General features: G+C 38.6%; 1 protein-coding gene across 1 annotated transcript in view; it reads right to left on the bottom strand.

Moving 5' to 3' along the window:
• Window positions 1-24,601, bottom strand: part of shtn1 (shootin 1) — a 55,373-nt gene that overhangs the window by 28,862 nt on the left and 1,910 nt on the right. The window contains exons 2-5 of the mRNA XM_072391585.1: window positions 23,563-23,615; window positions 20,809-20,869; window positions 7,895-7,989; window positions 1,412-1,580 (exon numbers count right to left, since the gene is read on the bottom strand). Coding sequence (XP_072247686.1) covers window positions 1,412-1,580; window positions 7,895-7,989; window positions 20,809-20,869; window positions 23,563-23,615 — 378 coding nt within the window. The remainder of the gene's footprint in view (window positions 1-1,411; window positions 1,581-7,894; window positions 7,990-20,808; window positions 20,870-23,562; window positions 23,616-24,601) is intronic.

Raw genomic sequence — 24,601 nt, 5'->3', positions numbered from 1 at the left:
TCTCTTTCACTGCCAACACACTTGTACAACATAATGGGAAAGGCATTATAGAGTATGAAGCCATTATCACCTAAGATATAATTACTGGCTGACGTGAGGACCTGAGCAGAACATTTTTCCATCAGTCTGAATGCCACTTTCCCCTTCTCCTTAAAGCCTTTTATCCTTTTCATCCTTAACCACACATTCTTCATGTTGTTCTCCTAAAGTTTGTTGTCCAGTTTTTTCAGTGCATCTCCTTTCTATTTCTTACCTTTCTTCTTCATGCGCAGCAGTTTTGTTCAGGTCACTAGTGATCCAGGGCTTATTATTGGGGAAGTACCTCATTGTAATTGCTGGGATGATACTCTCAATAAAAATGTTGATGTGGCTTGTCACACACAGTCATAGCTTTAATGGTATTTCCATTTGGCTCACAGAGAGCATTCCAGCATACAGTAAAGAGAGTAAGAGTAAAATCTCCCCTTCAGAGATTCCTCAGCTTTCTGAGACAATCTCCTCAAATATTTTGTGATCACAGGGTGCTCTTGAACAAAGTAGTGCACAGAAGCTATGTGCATCTCTTTCCATTTCATGAATCCAATGTTTTATTTTCTCAGGTGGAGCAGTGACAAGTGTTGGAAGTGTAGCAAACAGAGATGTGGTTGAAATCTCCAGAGATCACCATAAATGCGTTAAGGTGATGTGTTTGTAACCTGGCTACGACTGAGCTGATGACATCATAAACCGGCAGCAGTGTAGGGTAAGCTATATACTACTATAGAATAACACATTAACTCTCTCTGTATATAATATGCATCTTAATACACAGCAACCAGCTCAATGTTCTGGGCTACTATTACAGTGAGTGAATTACATCACATTGAGTTAACAAGCACTGTTAATATCTCTGTCTGTCTGTCTGCCTTTGTCTGAAAGCCTGGTAGAGAAGTTTTGTAGTCAAGTTTATATACCTGCAGTGATGTCTTGTTGAAACAAATAAAAATGCATTCTCAATATTCCTGCTGTTTTCTCATGAGTGCTTCATGCTCCACCATTTAATTTGCTAGTGATCTGACATTCCCCACGAGGATCAACGAAAGAGATGATTTAAATTTTCTCCACCATTTTCTGCATCTTACCACTGTACAATATCCATTAGTAGTTTAGATAGTAAGATAGTGTTTCCTGTCCAACTTGTTTGGGGTTCTAATTTGCACAAATATTGGATTTTGTGTAGTTTCCCAGAAAAATTTGATTCAGTTATTAATTTACCCCGAGCAGATAATCAATTGATAAACATAGCAGTATGTAGCTCAATAAGTGTCTGAGTACTACTTCTTGTGACTACTAAGTTCAGTGTACCTTCTATCTTTGCTTCCTTTGGGAATTAACGAATGCTAGTTGCAACAAATCTGGAGACACCTTGTACCTGAGATGAGGGTGTGGCAATAGGAGGAGAGACCAACTACGTTTGCAGCTTGTGGGTCTTCACTCTCCTCTTCATCATCTACAAGGTTGATCTCTGTGATGGTCTCAGGGCTGAGGTGGGACAGCAACATCATGCTCTTCCTCTTAAGAGAGCGATTCTGATGGTTCAACTGTAGCAAGACGAGAAACAGATAGGACGTAATACAGACTACTGTTAAAGATACTGGGGCAAAAACGATTAATGGTACTTAAACTATCTGAAAGGTGCCACATCTGATATTTTATATTTATCAAAATTAAGTCACTCTTTCAATAAGTGCTTTCTTATACTGATACATTTCCAAAAATTCAGACTGATATATAAGTGGAATAAACTCCCAGACAGTTGCAGGTCTGCGTCAACTCTAGCTTCTTTTCAATCAAATCCTAAGACATTCCTGTTTATCGCTGTATTTAAGCAGCTGATTTAACTGAACTGAAAGACATTGGTTTGTGACTTTCACTGCAATGTTCCTTTTACTCTTTTGTAAAATTTGTTTTCAATATTTTTATGTTCTATGTAAAGCACTTTAAATCACCTTGTTGATGAATTGTGCAAATGAATACATTTGCCTCGCCTTGCCTTACAAAGATGCCACGCCACAGTTGTCATGGTACTGTAAATGCATGTTGCCTACTTAGCATGTTAAACTGTGGATTCATTTTGTGAAAAGCCAACAGTTTGCAGTTTGGAGGTTAGATTGCTGCAGATCTACTCAAAGAACTTAGATGACGAACCAAATTACCTAGAATCATTCATCGTTCATGGATTATTTAGCAGAGAGCCACAATAATAAAGTTGAGGATAATTGCCACTGGCTCAGTTTTCCAAACTTTCATTGGAGACAGCTGAAATTAATATGGATGTGATGTTTCTGTTTATGCATTTTAGCAGATGCTTTTATCCAAAGTGACTTACACTGGTAGTTAGAGTAAGGGGTTCTTGCCTAAGGACCCCTACTGGAAGTAGTACCTTTAATGCAGGGGATTTGAACCCAGATCACCCACATGAAAGGTGGCAATCTTACCACTACACTTTCCAATCCCCTGTCTGCCATATAGGTGAAGGTTGCAATAACAATACTACTAATAATAATACTATTGACAGCTGGAAGGTGAACAAAACATCCGATTTATCTAGAGATAAACCCCACATCACAGGATCTATCAATCATCATACTTGGTGGACAGAGTCCCCCAGCATATCAAAGAAGAGAGTGCTGCTTCTCTTATGATTTTTAATCCTAATTTGATGTACTTGGTGATTATTTTAATAACATTGATAAACACAGAACACAGATTTATTTCTGCTTTACCCTGAGGATAAATATACTCAGCATACCACAACATGAGATCACATGGTGCGCCATATTCTCTAACATTGTAATATTTGCTAAAAAGAAATGACATGATTCCCAGCATAACAGAGTGAGCCAGAATCTGAAAGCACTAACCTTTCTCAAAACATCTTTGTAACAAATATGCTTTGTATTAAGCTGGTGGAAAATGGGCAAAGCAATAAGGTAGGAGATCGAAAGACAAGGCAGATGAGATGTTGTTCTGATTTCCTCTATTCCTTGGCCCTGCAATCAGTCATAATGGCAGGAGGGTATATGCAAAAGCAATGAAGTGTGAAAAAAACAGACATCATCAGAGGAGCAAGGGTAGATGGAAAAAAAATCTTTAAAAAAAAGTCTTTTATGTAATGTGCATTTCTATGCACAATGTTTGCATGTATATGTGATAATCACTTCTAAAAAGAGATTAGTTTTGCTGTTTTTCTTCTTTAGCAAATTATTTGCTTTACATAACATATATATGTTGCCATATTGGTCATCCCATCTTTAAAAGGTAAATCAAGACAGCCATGTGTATCATTTAAGTTAATCTAAATTAAGTAAAACATCAATGAAGGAGATTGATGTCAATTATGCATGTGTCTTGATGTGTTGTGACAGAAGAAAAGTGTCTTAAGTGAAAAAAGGAAGGAAATAATAAAAGGCAAACCATAAAAAATGTATTAATGGCATCCTGGTGAGAGCAGATTGCAGCAATTCTATCTTTTGATGACACCTTTCAGACTGCATCTTTTTTCTGAAATGCAATCAACAATATATAACATGGAATCAAATTCTTTCAGTGATTTACAACTGGCAAGAGATGTAAATATAAAATGACATACTCAGATGAATCAAGACTGACACAGCACTGGCTTGCACACTCCAAAGGTCACTATTACAATATAACAGCCCGTCATCTTTGCCATGATCACACATCAACACAAAAACATTAAGCATCAAAACCCCATTCTCATCTAACTATTTTTAAATTGCTTTTCCTCTTCCTTTGCTTAATTGAAAATGTTGAAGAGTTAAGTTATTGCACTGAACTTAAGCTTCTTTTAGAGTGGCTCCAGGAACATTTGATACACAAAATGACCATCATTTGGTACAAAGAGATCAACTTAAGGTTAAATTTGTCCTTCACTAAGAACATTTACATTCTTTTGTATTATGGGTTTTATTTATCTTTTATCTATTTTATATTTCAGCTCAGTGGTTCAGACTGGGACTGGCGACCTGTCCAGGGTATACCCCACCTCTCGCCCGATGACCGCTGGGATAGGCTACCTGTATCTACATGACAATAAATCTGATCTTAATCTTAATTTAAAAGTATATGAATAATATTCTTTTGTCATCACTTCTGAATGCAGGAACTAACTTAACACTTTTGCTGAAATGCTGCTAAAAGGTCATCGTTTTTCAAATAAGTAATGTCTGCTATTCTATCCATATTTTCTCATTGTGTTTGTGGATTAATGGTGAATAAAAGTATCACTTTGAACTTTAGTCAGTAAATAGTTATTTAGTTAGTGCAGTGAGTGCACTAACTAAATATATATAACTGCTATATTTTTGTGGGAAGAAATGTTCTCTTTTTTCCCCCCGTTTATTTCCTCATATGACATCATGTGCATTTGGCATTATTGTGGTCATTAACATTCCAACATGTTCCAACAGGTATCCTTTGAATGGTGTTATGGTGTTTTTCCCCCCTCTTTTCCCTCTTTTCTGTCTTCTCAAACCCTAGCAGGTTGAGGCGGATGGCCACCCTTCCTGAGTCTGGTTCTGCCAGAGGTTTCTTCCTGGTTCTGGTTCTGCCAGAGGTTTCTTCCTGGTTCTGGTTCTGCCAGAGGTTTCTTCCTGTTAAAGGGAGTCGTTCCTTTCCACAGTCCCTCAGGCTCAGGACGGGAGATTGGACTGAAGACAAGTTTCAGTGCAATCTGTTGGTTTCCTTAGCTAGGATATTAATTTTTTGAATTGGCTCTATATGAATTAATTGGATTATGATTACAATGAATTGAATTCCAATTGGCTTGAATTGGACTATATTACTTAAGTGCCTTGAGATGACAATTGTTGTAATCTGGCGCTATATAAATAAAATTGAATTGAATTGAATTGAATAGTGCATGATAGAGGGCCATGGCTACTGCATCATCCACTGATCTGTTGGGACAGTATGCAAACTGTAGCGGATCAACTGCGACGGGAACCAGAGAGTCAATGTGTATGCATACCAGCTTCTCCAGACAATTCATGGCCATTGATGTAAGTGCCACTGGTCTGTAGTCATTTAGGGTGGATATGTCAGATTTCTTTGGCTGGTATAATGATGGAGGACTTAAATATGCGTGGGACTACAGACTACTTGTCTTAAGGATAGATTGAGGATGTCGGTGTACACATCTACCAGCTGTTCAGCACAGGCCTCGAGCAGTCTTGGTGACACATCATCCAGTCCCACAGCCTTGTGGGGGTTCACCTTTTTCAGAGCCCTCAGGACCTGTGTGTTTGTCACCAGGAGAGCGGGATCCTCGGGGTCAGTGGGAAGTTTAGAGGGAGTGTCTGTGTTCATTTTGTGAGATCTGGTGTAAAACCTGTTAAAACAGTCAGGCAGATATGTGTCCTTAGCCTCCGTGCTGTTGCACTGCTTCTATAGTTAGTGAGTGATTTGACGCCCTGCCACATACTGCGTGTGTTATTTTGCAGGTAGAAGCTTTCAAGCTTTTGGGAGTGTGCCTTCTTTGCAGCTCTGATGGATCTCTGCACTTCATATCGGACCCACTTATACTCCTCGCTGTCACTTGCATTGAAAGTCCTGATTTTAGTGCGTACGTCAGTGTTAAACCAGGGCTTCAGATTTGGAAAGACACGGACAGTTTTTGAGGAGACATAGATTGAAGTGCATCAGCTGATATAGTCACTGACAGTCTCTGTATAGTCGTGTATGTTATTTGTAGCTTCCTTGAAGATGTTCATGTCTGTAAGCTCAAGACAGCCTTGCAGACCAGATGTTAACAGTTCTGACTGTGAATGAGTTAGCTTTCAGCGGTTTGATGTAAGTAGGCTTGAGCAGGATTGCTAAGTGATCTGATTTTCCAAAGTGGGGTTTGGGCTCTGCTAAATATGCTTTTCTTAAATTGCTAATACAATAACAGCACTATCAGGGTACCGGTTCTCATGTTTACTGATCATGTTGTGCAGATTATCCAGCGCAGCTTCTTCCTTGGTAGAGGGAGGGATGTACACAACAGTCACAATAAAGCACTGCTGTTCTCTGGGTAAGAAGAACGGTCTGCACCTCAGGGTTAAATATTCCACGTCCTCAGAACAAAAGCGTGAGATAACTTTACAGTCAGTGCACCAGGACTGCTTGACGAGTATGGCCGTTCCTCCGCCGCAACTCTTACCGCTCCTCTCAGCGTCGTGGTCGGCCCTGAAGATGTGTATGAGACTGTATGTGTATGCACTTACCGGAGTTAATACACAGTGTGGATTTATTTTGTGAAGTTCCAGCAGTGCATTGTGTATGTTCGAGGGCTGAAAATCTTCTCTGAAAACCAAAGTTTCAGGGGTAACTATGGTCACTGGATGCTCAGTGGTTTTATTTAGAGCAGAATGTCACAGTCGGCTAAAGAAGTTTATGTTATGTTTGTTTAATCATGGTTTCAGTTATGTTCTAGTCCTGTTTTTCCCCTGCCACCTCAGTTCACTCAAGTCACCTGGTTAATTGTTCACAGCTGCACCTCATTCACTGATCACTCCCTCCACAGTATTTAGTCTTCTGGTTTCCTTTCAGTCACTGCAGAATCCTTACCTCACTATCCCTTCATGCTTCCACGTCATGCCGAGTCACAGAAAGATGAGTCTGGTTTTGCTTCATAGTCCTGTTCCTTTGTTTTTTTCACAGTCATAGTCTTGTTTCATAGTTAAGTATTTTTGATCCGGCTCTGCCGCGCTTTATGTTTTCTGCCTTGTCTTGTTTTTTTGGAATAAACCTTGTTTTGGAAGTTAAAGAACTGCATCTGGGTCCCTTCTCGCACCACGCACCGTGACACAGAACCAGGTTGGTGGAAATTTTTTGTAGCTCAACAAGAGCCCTAATCTTTTTTTAATGTCTTACTGTGAAAAGATGAGGAATAAACAAAAACAAATAGAGTAATAGAGAAATAAAGTAGAATTCTTAAAATGTTGACTGTTTTTTTATTAGCAATCAATCTTGCCCAATGGCCAGAGTAAGATTCTATATCTAGACAACCAAACAAGTACCTCACCCCTTTTCAATAGAGAAAACAACTGAGTACATTATGATAGTGATGTAACAGTAGTGCAATCTATCATTCATTAGTTTACATGTTGTAAACTAACAATTTTGTAACATTTACTAAATGTAACTGCAGCAATGAGGAACATATGTTGTCAACTGGTGAGCAGCCAGCTCATCAGAGCTAGAACAAATCTTGCTTATTGACCCTGAAACAACAGGATGAAAAACAAGCCATAGGAGAGAGATGAACTGAAGGCTGTGGAATAGTAGGGGAAAAATACCAAAAAGTCAACCTTTAACATGATTCTCCATCAGTCTCCCACTGCCCAAAAGCTGGTCCAGCCAGATGGACTTTTGAGGGCTTTTGTACAGAAATTGAATGAGAAATGATTACAGTGATAATCTCAGCACCAATTGGCAGCAAAATCACAGTGCCAGCCTCCCCAACTCTCAATCACAAACCACAAAAAGTATGTTCTGAATCAGAAGAATCCAATACAATTTTAGACTGTAAAATATGGAGACAGCAGCAGAGCTTTTGATTGCAACATAAAATTTGCGTTGATGGGGATTTCATGGGAGTGCACTGACCAGTTTCATTTTGACAGGCTTATTTTCTTAGAGTGTTCAATTAATCGAGCTTGTTGTAAACCAATAAATTTTTTTTTTTTTTTTTTTTTTTTTTTTCTCAATTATTCCTGGCTGTTTTTATTTCATGATGCAAATTTCCCACTTGTATCCATGTTCTGTTGGGTTTAAATAAATATGACAGGCTGTTACTTCACTGTCTTTGAACACCAATGCAGACCATAAATGTAAAAATGAATTGTACCTTGGAGGCCAATGCTTCAGCACTTTCTCTACACATCTTCTCGATCTCCAGGTTCTCCTGAATGGCACTGACTTCTTCAATGACTATCTGAGAGACTAGGAAAACAAAGTACACAATAAATACTTTTACTTAACTTGATTAAAATCTTATTCGAAGCGGTCTTGTTAATTGCTTATCATTCACAACACTTAACTGACAATTACAGGGACATTTTTTTGTTACGTCTACCATTTAAAAAGGAGATAGAAGGATAGAAGACTGTTTACAGAAAGTACTTTTTCTGCCAATGTGAAAAAAAAGTTCCAGCATTCCTTTAATCAGTAAGTTTGCTGATGCTTTCCATCTTGTGATGGTATCAAGTGATTAATTGGTTTCTGGCTTTCTACTGCTCTAGGATATTATTATTACTATTATTGCCTTTGAAAATTGATCGGAAGACCTCAAACTTATGCAGATCAAATGATTTTGTCAGATTTACAATCTGAACAATATTCCTTCAGCACATGAGGATGAGGAAAAGTAGACCATTAGTAGCCATCACTGATGTAAGAATGTAAATGAAAACTGAAAAGCAGCAAGTAAAATTCTACTAAAAGATTGGATTCATGTCAACATGAACTTAAAAAGTCAGCTCATGGGCATCTAGTCTGATCAAAATGCCATCAAACAAATAAAGAACATGACTAGATTTTGTAAAGGAGTAGTTGCATACCTGTGACTTCATTTCATTGTACAGTTAGTTGAAAAAAAAAAAAAAAAAAAGTGGCCTGACACTTGACACTGAAGTGCATTTCTGTTTGCTATTGAATCTGCCATGTAAGTAGCCTCCATGGTAAATCACCTACGTGCATCATTTGATTTTAAAATGAAGTGAACTACATGCTTTTTTTCCAGTATATCTTTTATTCAAATTTTCCTACCTTTTTATTTTCAACCGTCAGGGCCGTTGTGTATTAAGAACAGCCAGAATCAATATTGGAAACAAGTGTAGAGCAAAAGACTATGAATAAAGGCAGAGAATAAGTTCAGATATGGAGTGGATGTGGGCTTTTTGTTAAAAACCATACATGTGGTGTTGAACTTAACCCTGGACGAAGGGGAACAGTTTGTCTTTTCTAAACTACTGTACAGCAACAGAGTTGCACGATACAAGAAAATAACAAGGTGCACAGAGGACATTTCTTTCATCTAAAGCTGTTAAATCAGACATACATTTGCATGCAAAAAACACACTTGACTAAAGTCTAATTTAAGGTCCTTTTGTTTGTTATGAAATCTGAGAGAATGTCACATGGATGAGATAAAGCCAAATTTGTCAAAGAGTTGGGTCAGTGTATGAAATATTGATAAAAACAGAAAACACTGATTTGAAAATAACTTAAATCCAATGTTCGGTTGAATCTATAAAAAAAAACAACAACATATCAATTAGGAAAGATAATATGGCCCTGGAATTGCAGCTGGCTACTCTAAAAAAAAAAAAAAAAAAAAAGTCAGTTGGTCAGGATATGGACTGCGCTGCGTTCTATTAACAAGCCTCTGTAAACATTTGTAAAGGTGAGAAGAGCAACTGGTTTAGTGATCTTTTCTCTCCCATTATTGCCAAATCAAGTATCATATATGCTCAGCTGTTCCGACTTTGATGATTGGAACATTGGAACATCTACAGTTCAGTGACAACTGAGAGAAGAAGATATAAGACTGTTGGATGAACATAGCTAAAAAATACACTTAATATCCTCTCTCAGCCATGAAGGTGTGTGAAAAACCCCAAAATAATAATTTGGTCACTGAACTTGTCTGGCTGGTGATGATTAAAGAAAGTTTATAAGTCACAACCCAAAACAATAAGAATGAAAATCTTATCAGAGCTGAGGGGCACTGCATTGCTGGTGATGTTTCCTTTGATCCATTGTTGATATAAGATTATTGACAAGCACAGTTAAACAAAACCTATGCATAAAAAAGGCCAAATAATAAACTGTAATGTTTTTTGAGCTGCAATCACACCTCAGTAAAAAAAGGGAAAAAAAAAAAAAAACGCCCCTAGAGAATGCCCTGCCACTTAACTAATTAATCAGTGTGGTTGAGCAGGGGAGAAATTAAGCATTGCTGTGGGCAATTCCTTTCCCCCAGTGACACCTAATTAAGAAGTTGATGAACACCAGTGCCAGGCGATATCCACGTTCCACTGGTGCCCTCCGCTTCAGACATTCAATAGCACTTAGCAGCCAATTTTCATCCTCAAACTCTTCTCGGTTCCTATGTGCACATCTCAATCATTCCGTGGCCACACTGAGCAACCTAGGAAAGGACATATTGAACTAAATGACACGTTAATTATAATTACTGGTAGACATGGTAAATAAACAGTGCTGGAAGTGATGCAAGTGTATCAGCACCAGTCTGCAGGGGGCTTTGGCAAGTCAGAATTGGAAGTCTTAATTGTAAGTTTAGGCCTCCCATCACCATCACTCCATCTTCCCTCCCCCCTCTTTTTAGTGTTTGTCTTTTTTCATTTTGCTCTCAGGAAAGACAGTGATTACCCCTGTGCCGACGTGCTGCATAATGGTATCAGCGCCGCCAACAGAGCAGTGAATTAAATTGTATCTGCAGCTTCTGTAAAGCCTTGATGAGGGGGGAAGATGCCTTTGTGGTGTTATCATTATAACACAATGGTCATGTTGTCATCAACCTTGCCATCTTTGGTTGAAAAGGCATGTATGTGTGTTGGGAGCTTTTTCTCCTGTCCTCCCACAACCACCTCCCCCCACCAACCCTGCTATCCCACCCCCAGTCGTTTCGTTGTGAATAGGAGCAATTTTCTAAGAGCTATGAAATCACGTAATAGGTCCTAATATGCAGCTGCTTGGCACAGTGAAGCAGCCTCTATTAATGTGTAAGTCAAACACAATATGTGTTTTGGCTGGAAAATCATTGAATACAGGAGCACATGCCAGATTTATTCAGATGAAAATCCACACAACTGTCACCATTACAAAGACAAACTATTTGCTCCATCTTTTGACATGTGGTGCCCTATTTCAAATTCTGTCTTCACTAAAGTGGTCATAGCAAATCATTCAACCTGTAAGGAAAATAATTTTGAAAAATGAATGGTGGACCAAAACATCTGATGTATTTGCAGAGTTGGGTAACTGATTCAGGTCGACAGCTGAAGCTGCAACACTGCTACTCTTGGGGAATATTTTTTTGATTTTCTTTTTTAAACAGTAATTTGCAAATTACCAACAAAGATTGGTAGGATAATATGGCAATATGTACATGACATATACTAACACTGATTGTACTACTTTTCATAATAAAACTAAATTAAAATCAAGTTTAGAAAATACTTTATTAATCCCATTATAATGTTTCAGCATCTTTTCCGCCCACGATGAGCAGACATTGTTTATGGCTATTTCTGCTGGTAGGAATGACCTCCTGTACTATTCTATGCTATAGCGGAGCCGAAGAAGTTTCTTCACTGTTTCATCCCTATATTATCTTGAGGGATGCAGTATTGTGTCCATCAACATATGCAGCATTCTTCTTTGCACAATCTGTTCCAGACACTCCAGAGCAGTCCCCAACAGAGCCAGCCTTCTGTATCAGTTTACCCATTTTCTTTGAGTCAGTGGCAATGATGCTACTGCCTCAACAGATGGTTGCAAAGCAGCCACAGACAAACACATGATATGCAACATGTTGGTGAAAACATTGAAGGACTAAAGCTTCCTGAAAGTGTCGAGTCAGTTCTGTCCCTTCGTGGTCCTTCCATTATTGATAATCATCTATTTTGCCTTGTTCATTTTCAAGGTGATTGTTCACACACCATGCCACAAAGTGGTTGACAAGATCCTGGGGTCTGGTTGTGAGGTAGTCAATAATCCATGCAATTGTGAAGGCATCGCCCTGTATTTTCTGGAACTCCTCGCATAAACAGTGCAGGCTGAATTGTATCAAAAGCACTGGAGAAATAAAACAACGCGATCCTCACTGTGCTACCCGCTCTGTTCAAATGATTGTGTGCTCGCTGTAGTGGGTCTTAAAAGGTGCTCATTTGGCTATTTAGATGACAGATGAGTCTTTCTGGGACTTTCATGATATGGGTTGTTAGGGCAACTGGTCTGTAGTCACTGAGGGCAGATGGTTGAGATTTTTTAGGTTCTGGACTGAGGCAGGATGTTTTGCACAGCACTGGAATTTTCTCCTGACTCATGCTAAGGTTCAAGAGGTATTGTAAAATGCTGTTCTCCGCAGGTCCTCTGTATTCTAGGGCTGGCGCCATTTGAACCAGACTGCTGAAGACAAACAGGCAGGAAGGGGGAGGCAGAGGGGTTTTTAGTGTGTCCTGATTGTTATAATTGGCTTTGTTCTTAGACATTATGTATTCATATTCTTTATTTCCCTCAATAACCTATGTTCCCATCTTGTACTTTTCCACTCTTCTCATACCACGCAATGTATGTCCTTGAATGGTCTAAGACTTTAAAATAGCATAACTGGACTAAATAACTGGGACAGATGAAGCTTCTACATCTTGTCAGATAGGTCTATTACATTAGATACACGCATTAGAGACACTTTTTCAGGGAATTCAAGGTGCCTTTAGCACAAGGTGAGCAGAAAACCTCTTGAATATGTGAAATTTCTGCACACTGGACATGCTAAATCAAATTGTCTGATTAATGATGTCCTCAATCGCTAAAACAATGGAAAAAATTACTGTAAGAAACTACATACATGCTTATACTGAATGGTCACATGAAAAGTATAAACACATGGTCTCACATAGGGAGAGTAAAATAAGTGTTTTCAATTAGTTCAATTTGGATAAATAAAAGACATAAAATTCATAATATAAATGAATAACCCCTGAGGGTTGTCTTCTAAATTGTATGAAATTGTTATTGCAATTATTCCGCAAAAGGAGATGTTTCTAATTATTCTGAGAAAGGCGATAAATTAAGTGTTTATCTCTGTATAAGGACACAGGGCCAGGCTTCCGGCGCTGGGGAGAGCAGCGGCCAATTCAATAGCTCCATCTGCGTCTGAGTGTTTTAACAACACTTCTTTTTTAAATGAAGTATCTAGTTATTTTTCATGAAAATGTAGGGTGGTTTGCAACTTGGTTGATATTTTACTGTGTTCATGGAAGTGTATCGAACTGTTGAAACTGATTGAGAATTCCTACACTGACACAGACCTCAAGTGGTTCTGTAAGAAGGGGGACATTGGAATAGAAAAAAAAGGGAAGTTTAGTTAGGGTGTTCAGAGAATAGACTTTAAAACAGTTCTGCTCGTGTACCAGTCTCTTCATGGTCTAGCACCAAAGTACATCTCTGACATGTTAGAGCCATATGAACCAGGTACACACGTGGACAAAATTGTTGGTACCCCTCAGTTAAAGAAGGAAAAACCCACAATTCTCACTGAAAGCACTTGAAACCTACAAAAGTAACAATAAATAAAAATTCATTGAAAATTAAATAATCAAAATCAGCCATTACTTTTGAAATGTTGATTAAAATAATTATTTAAAAAAAAAAAAACTAATGAAATAGGGCTGGACAAAAATGATGGTACCCATAACTTAATATTTTGTTGCACAACCTTTTGAGGCAATCACTGCAATTAAACGATTTCTGTATTTGTCAATGAGCGTTCTGCAGCTGTCAACAGGTATTTTGGCCCACTCCTCATGAGCAAACTGCTCCAGTTGTCTCAGGTTTGATGGGTGCCTTCTCCAAATGGCATGTTTCAGCTCCTTCCACAGATGTTCAATGGGATTCAGATCTGGGCTCATGGAAGGCCACTTTAGAATAGTCCAACGCTTTTCTCTCAGCCATTCTTGGGTGTTTTTGGCTGTGTGTTTTGGATCGTTGTCCTGTTGGAAGACCCATGACCTGTGACTGAGACCAAGCTTTCTGACACTAGGCAGCACATTTCTCTCCAGAATGCCTTGATAGTCGTCAGATTTAATTTTACCTTGCACACATTCAAGACACCCTGTGCCAGATGCAGCAAAGCAGCCCCAAAACATTGCTGAGCCTCCTCCATGTTTCCCCGTAGGGACAGTGTTTTTTTCTTCGTATGCTTGGTTTTTGAGTCTATGAACATAGAGTTGACGTGCCTTACCAAAAAGCTCCAGTTTGGTCTCATCTGTCCAAAGGACATTCTCCCAGAAGCTTTGTGGCTTGTCAACATGCATTTTTGCAAATTCCAGTCTCGCTTTTTTAGGATTTTTTTCAGCAGTGGTGTCCTCCTTGGTCGTCTCCCATGAAGTCCACTTTGGCTCAAACAACGATGAATGGTGCGATCTGACACTGATGTACCTTGGCCTTGGAGTTCACCTTTAATTTCTTTGGAGGTTGTCCTGGGCTCTTTGGATACAATTCGAACGATCTGTCTCTTCAATCTGTCATCAATTTTCCTCTTGCGGCCACGTCCAGGGAGGTTGGCTACTGTCCCGTGGGTCTTGAACTTCTGAATAATATGAGCCACTGTTGTCACAGGAACTTCAAGCTGTTTAGAGATGGTCTTATAGCCTGCACCTTTAAGATGTTTGTCTATCATTTTTTTTCGGATGTCCTGGGACAATTCTCTCCTCCGCTTTCTGTTGTCCATGTTCAGTGTGGTACACACCTTTTCACCAAACAGCAGAGTGACTACTTGTCTCCCTTTAAATAGGCAGACTGACTTATTATGAGTTTGGAAACACCTGTGATGTCAATGAAAGGACACACCTGAGTTAATCATGTCACTCTGGTCAAATAGTTTTCAATCTTTTATAGAGGTACCATCATTTTTGTCCAGCCCTATTTCATCAGTTTTTTTTTTAAAATAATTATGTTAATCAACATTTCAAAAGTAATTGCTGAATTTTTATTTATTGTTACTTTTGTAAGTTTCAAGTGATTTCAGTGAGAATTGTGGGTTTTTACTTCTTTAACTGAGGGGTACCAACAATTTTGTCCACGTGTGTATGAGGCCATTCACCCACTCTGACTAACACGTGTAAAGATATCAGAATATGTCAAACAATTGTTGATTAATGCAAAACACGTAAACTCAGCTCATTGTGGTTGGTAATATTTGACACCTTTACAAGATGGCAGACAAAGGGTAGAAATGGAAGAGAAAAAAGCAGAAAAAAGTCTGGCAAATTGTCAAGTGTTTCTTAGGAGAAGCTAAATTCTCTATTCAGGATCAGGCCTCTGCACAACTACCACATATATTCTACAGAGACACATCCTACTACACTAGAAGATAAGACACCTCTGCCCAACATAACTGCAACCAAGGAGAAGCCGACAGCGCTGGCTCCTCCTTATGCAGAGGCATGCATGCTCAATATCAGAAGCATGCCATTTAGCATAAGAAAAAAAGCTGTGACCAGGCTGTACATGTGGACATGTGTCATTGGAAAAGAAAAGGTTAGATATACTTAGCTTTGTCATAAATGCTCTCATCCTAAGATTATCTCATCCCAACCCTGCTTCCTTCTTCTCTCATTCAGCCCTGAGACTGAGTGACAGTCCATACAATATGTTTATCTACAGATTCTGAGTGATCATTGGCCTGTACTTAAAGAGTAGCAGAGTTACACATAGTTATTTAGTAGATAAGTTTACAATAATAATAGAAGTTAAGTGTTATACTGGAGCAATTATTATTATTTGATTTAGTTATTTTAACATGCATTTAATTGGGAGAGATACCAAAGTAGATGAATAAGCTGAAGACAGCTTTTCAATGCAAGTATCACAGTGAAGAGATAAGAAGCAATAAAATGTCCAAAATAAATTCAGGAAGAACACGGTGTTTAAAACTAGACATTAGTACAAGTTTGTTGTTGAATTAAGATTTAACAGCTCTCTTAAATTGTTAAAGTCAGATAAACAAGCAGAGAATTTAAAATCTTTGCTCCTTTCATTGAAAAACCATCTGAGCAAAGGATGTTCTACAAATTGAGACTTTATCATTTCCACCTGAAGCAGGTCTGAGACCAGATAGTCAGACCATTTAACAGCAAAGCCAGACAGTCAGATGTCAAACAGTTTCTTATTATCTTAAAGCAGTAGAGGTTAGCCTTTACTGTTTTAGAGTTCATATTAACATGACTTTAAAAATTTAGCTGCTCATTCTGAGTTAATATTTATCATCAGAATTTATATTTGATCTCATTAAATCATTTAACTATTTTACTGCAGCAGATTCTCTTAACTGAGCAACAAAATGCTTTACAGAAAGGTTTAAAGTGAGTTCGATTATCAGGATATTAACAGAAACACAGCTATAAAATTTGCTACAGGAGTGAGATATTACCAGTGGCTTTCTTAAAGAGAAACGTAAAGACAGCAGCACTGAGTCTGAGTCACAACAAGTCAAGGTTTATTTTTATGGCACATTTAAAAACAGCCACAGTGACCAGAGAGTTGTACAAGATTAACAATATATCAATATGTTTATCAGTTTCTAACCCTGTAGATAAATATTAATTGAATTAAACAGTATAACTTTGGATAGAATTAGTGAAATAGAAACAAAAACACTGTTTACAGTTAAAGAGATGCTACTCAACCAGATTAACAAACTGAGAAAAGGAGAGGGTTTCAGAAAATTTAAAATAATTAGAGGTCTGAGCTGCTCTGAAAAGGTATAAAAGGTAATCCATTTATAAGAAAAGGTTTTGTGACCTCCGCCAGCACCCCCGTTAAACACCTAAATCATCTCAAGAAGCAGATGCTCCATCTGAAAAACATGCATGGAGAGAGAAAGGAGCCACAAAACAAGACTAGATCAATGAAAAAGTAAAATAAGTCATTAAATGACTTACAAGATAAATTATTCCAAGATTTGGAGAAGTGATAAGATCAGACAATGGTACTCACTTCTCTAATAAAGAACAAAGAGACGTGCGAAAGATGTTTGGGATAAGACATAAGCTTGGTGCAGTCTATCACCCAGCTTCACAAGGACAAGTGGAAAGAGCAAATAGAACCATCAAAGAAGGCCTAGCAAAAGTCTGTGCAGACACACAGTTAATGCCACCATGGATGTTGTCATGTTGTTCCACATGAGGTCTTGACAGGGTAAAAAAATGCCCTGTCCAAATACAACTGCACCAACAGACTCACCCCCGTATTACTACAGTATGAAAACTTTGGTGTATATGTGAAACAACTGAATAACACAGTGATGAGTATATCTCAACAGGTTACAGAAATACTCACCAAGGAACAAGACCCCAATACATCACCTGTTGAAGTCGGAAACTAGGTCCAAAGGAAAGTCTACAAACTTAACTGGTCCTCTCCTCTGTGGACAGGACCATACAGGGTAGCAGAAGCTACATCACATTGTGTAAATGTATGGTTTACAGAAGGCAGACTGAGTAACAGGATCCACAAGACTCACTGTACTCATGCTCAGGACCCTACTAAAAGAACACTGAGTGAGTTACTGACTGACTTAGGAACCTCACCTACTGACAAAGACTAGATCACTGGGACTAAAACTCTATCAGAGACTAAAGCAGACTCAGAGCAAGAAGACAACTGTTCATATACCCAAACCCCTGTAAAGACATGAAGTTTGCTCAAGTTTTCCCAAAAATTCTGTGTGTCTTTGTCTTCTTTTGTCTTGTTCTGCTGAAATTCTGGAAGGCATGCCCATCATGCCAAGATGATGGTGGAACAATCACACAATCTTCAACCACTGTCAAGAAATATATTTGAATTCTGGCCTGAATTGTCCTAAAAGAAGATTAGTAAGGGAAAAGGGGTGTTAAAGACCCCTTCATGGAAGTGAAGTGCTTGTAACGTCTCCATCCAAGTTCAGACTGCTGAACTGACGTTCAGCCAGAAGGAGAACCAAGAACCCAGCAGTGCCAGGATTGGACCAGAAGAGACTGAGCTGCACTTCACGACTCTAGAAGTAAGAGTAACGACTGACCACCGTCTGAACTTCTACAGCTTTTTGAGGTTCCCAGTCAGTCTTGGTCTCATATCTCCCTGGATTTTGTTACTGGATTGCCCCCCTCACAAAGTAAAACCACCAGTCTCACCATCATTGACCATTTTTATAAGGCCACTCATTTTATTGCCCTAGACAAACATTGTCCTTCCCGTCATCCTCTGAAACTGCGGATCTTCTGGTGAATCATGTTTTCCGTCTTCATGGCATTCCTTCTGAAGTTGTGTCCGACCGGGGCCCCTATTTATCTTGCAGGTATGGCAAACCTGCTGCTCAGGGGGCTAAAGTCTTGTTGAGCTCTGCTTATCACTCCCAGTCCAACGGGCAGACAGAGTGGCTTAATCAGGAGCTCAAGACTGCTCTCTGCTGTGTCACTGCCAACAACCCTTCCTCCTGGAGTTGGCAGTTGGTCTGGACTGAATATGCACACAACTTATTTCCACCGCCACTGGATTATCTCTATTCGAGGCCTCACTGGGCCTCACTGGGTTATCAACCACCCCAGTTTCCCGAAGAGGAGAGAGACCTGGAGGTTCCCTTGGTCCAACACCACCTCCAACGAGCCCATGGTGTTTGGTCCCAGACCTGTGAAGCCTTGCTGTGTACAGCTGAACACAACTACCGTTTGGCAGATCAGACGCGTGTCCCTGCCCCGCAGTACACCCCTGGCTGGCAGGTTTGGCTGGCAACTCAGGACATTTCTTTGAGGTTCAGCTCGAAGAAACTGGCCCCGAAATACATTGGTGCCTTTGAAATAGACTCTGTAATCAATTCTTCCGCTGTCCGCATCAAGCATCCACCTTCCATGCGCATCCATCCCGCTTTTCATGTGTCTCTAATCAAACCTCTGTCTTCCAGCTTGTTGGCCGTCTATCGGATTCACACTAACCATGTCCTTCCTCACTCAGAGTTCCCTGACTGCCCGGATCCTCCCTTTGGCTTCCAACACCACCTACCTGTAAATAAACTCTGTCTTAACTCTAACTCTCAGTGTCTGCATCTGCTCTTGGGTTCCTTTTGTGAATCGGCTAGGCACCTAGCTGTGACAAATACACCATTAAATATGATATTTAAAACACTTCTTTGTGCTTACATTTTTAGAACTGAGTTTTAATTTAGTGTTACAAGGTATTACTGTTATAATGCGCTTCATATACAAGTGATTTTATGTTAGCACTTTCAACATATAGAATATCTAAAAGATAAAAATATTGAATGTAATGAAAATAACCTAACATATTCAAAAATATGAATACTGCGGTCAACACAAGGCAGCAGGCAGTAATGGGCAATTAGAGCCAAGACATTTAAAGTGGAATTTCATTTTCTTCTTGAGATGAGATGCTTAAGATCTTGATGGTTTTGCAGCTGAATGTAAGAAAGGACAAAAGTATGTCTGAACACCCTTGTCCTCATTTCGGCATTAGCCTTTGAGTAAGATCAAAGGAATAGGTATTGGGAGCAAAAACAATATATTACGATACTTACACAAGGATTAAGGTCCATATATAAAATCCGTCAATGAAAGACTCAAATAAATAACCAAGTATGAATAAAAAGAGGGCAGAGGTTGAGTCTTCAGGTAGGACAAAGCAAAGAACCAAACTGAGCATAGTACTTAAACATAGTACATAGAACATAGTACTTGAAATGCAAAGCAGCGACCAATGGAAGCATTTGTGGCTTGCATCTGTTAAGTTTTTTGTTCACTCATCCGTTTTATACATACACTATATTGCCAAAACTATTTGCTCATCTACCTTTACATGCATTTGAACTTAAGTGACATCCCATTCTTAATCCATAGGTTTAAATATGACGTTGGACCACCCTTTGCAGCTATAACAGCTTCAACTCTTCTCCGCAAGCTTTCCACAAGGTTTAGGAGTGTGTTTCTGGGAATTTTTGACCATTCTTCCATTTGTGAGGTCAGACACTGATGTTTGACAGAAGGACTGGCTCTCAGTTTCCACTCTAATTCATCCCAAAGGTGTTCTATCGGGTTGAGGTCAGGACTGTGCAGGCCAGTCAAGTTCTTCCACACCAAACTGGCTCATCCATGTCTTTATGGACCTTGCTTTGTGGACTGGTGCGCAGTCATGTTGGAACAGGAAGGGGCCATCCCCAAACTGTTTCCACAAAGTTGGGGGCATGAAATTGTCCAAAATATTTTGGTATTCTTTCGCAAATGTTTGTAGAAGCAGTCTGCATGGGTAGGTACATGAATTTATACATGCAGCCATGGAAGTGATTGGAACACCTCTATTTAATTATTTGGATTTTTGTGATTTTTATATCTATCTATATATATATATATATATATATATATATAGATAGATATAAAACAACACAATCACTTAGTTGAAAAAAAATACAGTGCTGTGTGTATGGCTGAAAGTACAATACTGTGGGCACCATATCTGGAACTCACATAATTAAAGATGGTCAGCTGGCGTTCATCTATAGCATTCATGTTCAAATCATAAACCAAACCACAGTTCTGTCATCATGTGGTGTACAGAAACAGAAATCCCTGCAAATCTAAAATCTCTGATCTCTGTACCCATCCAACTTAAAGAAGATTGAGTAGTTTGGCTTTGAAGATGTGGCAAAAATCCCAGTGGTCAGATATGGCAAACTCTTAGAGACATAACCTTAAGAGACTAGCAGTTGTAATTGCTGTAAAATGTGTCTCTATAAAGCACAGATTTTGAGGGTTAAATACATGCATGAACCACTATTTTCTTTTTTTAAGATAGGGTAAGCTAAATTTTTTGTTAATGTGTTGTGAAATCAAATTTTGCATCTTCAAATAAGCAAGGCACTGTATACCCAGCTTTATTTACACATCCATTACATAGAGTTAATCTGTAAAATGACATAATTTCTGACCAAATCTCCCTCTCTGGGCACAAGAATGACAAACTCACCTTGTTGGAATTCGGTGAGTTTCTTCATGGCCTCATCTCTCTCTTCCTTCAGCCTTTTGCACTTATGGAAAAGACAAAGACATCTTAATACTAGATAGGACAACTGTTTTCAGCAACAGTACAAAAGAGCATGCCTTATATGCAAATGAAATGCCTGAGAACTGAGTCTGGTTCTGCCAGATGTTTCTTTTAGTTAAAAGTGAGTTTTTCCTTTTCACAGTTGCACTCTCAGGATCAAATAGAAGTTTTAATGCAATTTGTTGGTTTCCTTAGCTAGGCTACTTTAAATTTATTTATTTATTTATTTATTTTTTTTTAAATCGGTTTTGTATGTATGAATTAATCTGGAATCTGGAATTTAATTCATTGGATTTGATAGTATTGTGATTGTACTACAATGAGCTGGATTCTAATAGGCTTAAATAGGAGTGTGTCTTTGAAGTGACTGAGATAACATTTGTTGTAATTTGGCACAATATAAATAAAACTGAACTGAACTGAACTGAAATGAAACTGCTACCCTACAGCAATCCCAATTTTCATGTAGTCTTCTCTTTACAGTAGACTTGGATTATGATTTGCCAACGTTCCTCAATTGGTTGGTGCTTGCTCAAAGTGAGTTGCTGTGTTTGTCTCTAAATAAAGTGTTCTGAGATTACTTTTCTTATGAACTTGCAGTGGATAAATAAAATTCAGCTGCAGTGAATAAAGTCAAGCTTGTTTTTCCTTTACGAGGAAAAGGAAGATGACATGGCCATCAAATAGTGCTGTCCCACTGCCTCTCTGATGAAAAGTGTTGTGCATTAACATGTTCAAAATAATGTGTAGATGAATGGTGTTTATATTTTCCATTCATTTTTAACTTAAAGAGGCTGGTTTTAACTGACAAATAGAAAGTATGCGCTGCTATCATGATACTTATTGATGCTATGCTGAATTGTGCCTGTGCAACTAAAGTCTGGAAGCTTCGAGCCCACCAGATATTGTGACGATTTCGGCATCCATCTCAGGTGCAACTACTGTGTGTGCAAGCAATACAAGCCCACTGGGACTCACGTGGCAGAAAGTCTTCAATATACTTACTAAAACATTCAGTCATGCCAATGTGGCTCACCTCTGTTACACAAGCAGGAGTCAACATTTTAGCTTTGCTTCTCTCTTCACGCTGTATACCTCAGACTTCCAGTACAACTCAGAGTCCTGTATTCTCCTGAAATATTCGGATGTACTGTAGTTCAATAACGGAGAGGAGGATGAGTATAAGGACTGGGTTGTTTTTGTTTTTAAATTAATTTACAAAGCACTTTGGTCAACCTTGTTGTTTTTAAATGTGCTATAGAAATTAATTTGACATTGACAACTGGTTGATCAATTTGGGTCATGGTGTAAGAACGATCATCACATCTTAAACACAAACAAAAGAGATGAGATGAGGAGTAAATCAAACACCATCTCCATCCTTGAAGAAGAAATTAAGGTAGTGGAGAATTACAGATACCTGTGAGTTCACATAGACAACAGACGGGAAATGCAACACAAAGGCTTTCTACAAGATGGGACTGAACAGATTGTATTCTAATGACGCTTAGGTCCTTCAACATCTGCATTAAAATGTTAAATATCTTCAACAAGTCTGTTGTGGAAAGGCAATCTACTTTTCAGCCAGCATCAGAACCAAAGAAACTGAACAAACTAATAAAGAAGGCTGGCTCTGTTCTGGGGATTGATCTGGACTACCTGAAATTGGTTATTTAAAAAAATAATGTGGTAAAAGTTGTTCAACCATATTGGACAACTTTGCTCACTCTCTACATAACATGGTTATCAAACAATAAAGTGTGTTAAGTCAAAGGCTTCTTCAGCTCTGCTGCAACACAAAAAGTTACCTGAGGTCATTCCAGCCCACAGCGATAACCCTACACAATAATTCTTTATATCGTCTAATGACTATTATTGATAGTTTAGGTTGCAAAATAATTTCCCTTTTGGGAATAACAAATACATTATTCTATAAATTAAATGCAGAGATGTACATGCATCTGCTTAGATGACTGTGGAGCCTATGGTCCAGTACTCCATGGTGCTCCATAACACTTTGTACCATATGAGGAGGATAATTCAAATGAGCTCATTAAAAAGTTCCAAAAGAAGTCGTTCATTTTGGGATGGTGAACTTCAGAATTTCAAATGGTATACTATGGACATGACAAAATCCGTGTTGATCTGCGTGAACTCAACTTTGAACAGATTCATATAAAAGTGATGGATTTATTTAGTTATGCAGCCTAAGGCCTGCTTGATTTGCACTTAGAGCTCCTTATCTTAGCCTCTCAATAAATCTGCAAGTCAGCACTTTAAGTATATGCTCATGGTCTGAATGTAACTTGAGCGCAATTTGTTAGAAATCAGCAATAACAAAAATTATGTCAGGATCCAGACGATCCAAATCTGACTGTGTGAAAACAGTTAGGACACACAGTCTCTTTGTAAAATATGTCACAAAGAAGTGTCCTGGTTACTTTCAAGCTGATACTGATACTTCTGTTACAGTTATCTGCTTCCGTTGCCAAACTGCATCACTAGCTACTATTCCTGTATGTGAGAAGTGACCCTACTCTGTTGTTTAACTGCATTGTATTGTTGTTGCGATTACAGTTACTATTATTACAAATAGATCTGATATCCATCATATAAGAGATGGTAGTAACTGAACCAACTACCTACTGTCACTACTGAATAATCATTTACACTTACTTCCATAGCTGCTGTCTTATTCTTTTTCTGCAGGTCCTCATACTCTTGTAGCGCTGTGGGGAGCAAAGGATACCAGTTAGCCATCTTCATCACAATGATGTCAATGACTTATGCTTGTGTATTGATGGGGAAAAAAAATGGTCAAATGGAAAATCAGAGCATGTGACAACTTCTCAGTGAATGATGCTTGTGTTCCGTGACAATAAACATTTATAGCATGACATGCTAAATATACCAACAGTCTCATTGTCTCAGAGTAAGGGGAAGAGGCTATGATAAATGTGTATTTATAGATAGCGTTTATAGACGGCGTCGCGAAAAGTCTGATAAGTAGACAAAAAGAGAAAAGAATCCTTGTTTTTTTTTTTTGTTTTTCAACTAAAAGTAATGCACATTTCTAACATAAAATTGCAATTTTTATCAATTTTGACTGAAGCACTGCTGCCTCACAGTAAAAGGGTTCCTGGCCTTTCTGTGTGGAGTTTGCATGTTCTCCCTGTGTATGCCTGGGTTCCTCCCACTACCCAAAAACAGGAATGTTAGATTGATTGGTGACTCTAAACAATCCCTAGGTTGTGTGTCTTGTTTGTTTTGTAGGGTCTTGTGATGGGCTGATGACCTGTCCTAGGTGTACCCTACCTTGCCCAATGGGATAGGCTCCAGCTCCCCTGCGAAACAGCTTACAAAAATTTAGAAACGAATGTGCTTAGTTACTTAACCTAATGATATCAAGGAACACCATGGAGTATGAAGATTTGACCAATGTTTTCATTCTAAAGTGTAAAACTAGGATAAGGATCCTGTATTAAATGTGCATGAGCAAAGATCTGTAGTTAGACCCTGAAAGCAGAAATTACTGGTTGTCTTATGAGCTTGAAAGCAGTTAGTCTTTTATATGTTTATGTAATAAGTTTATATATAAAGCTTATATCAACTGATTAGAACACAAATGTTGTTTGATCATCAGATTACTAGGCTTTCAGCTTCATATCACAGGCTCAGATATAGCTTTTTCCATGACAAAATGACCCAGTGCTAT

This window comes from Leuresthes tenuis, unplaced genomic scaffold, assembly GCF_036924035.1.
Source record: "Leuresthes tenuis unplaced genomic scaffold, fLeuTen1.0.hap1 SCAF_8, whole genome shotgun sequence".
In the NCBI taxonomy this organism is placed as follows: Eukaryota; Metazoa; Chordata; class Actinopteri; order Atheriniformes; family Atherinopsidae; genus Leuresthes; species Leuresthes tenuis.
Note: the sequence above shows the minus strand (reverse complement) of the source record. Positions and strands in the feature narration are given on the sequence as shown.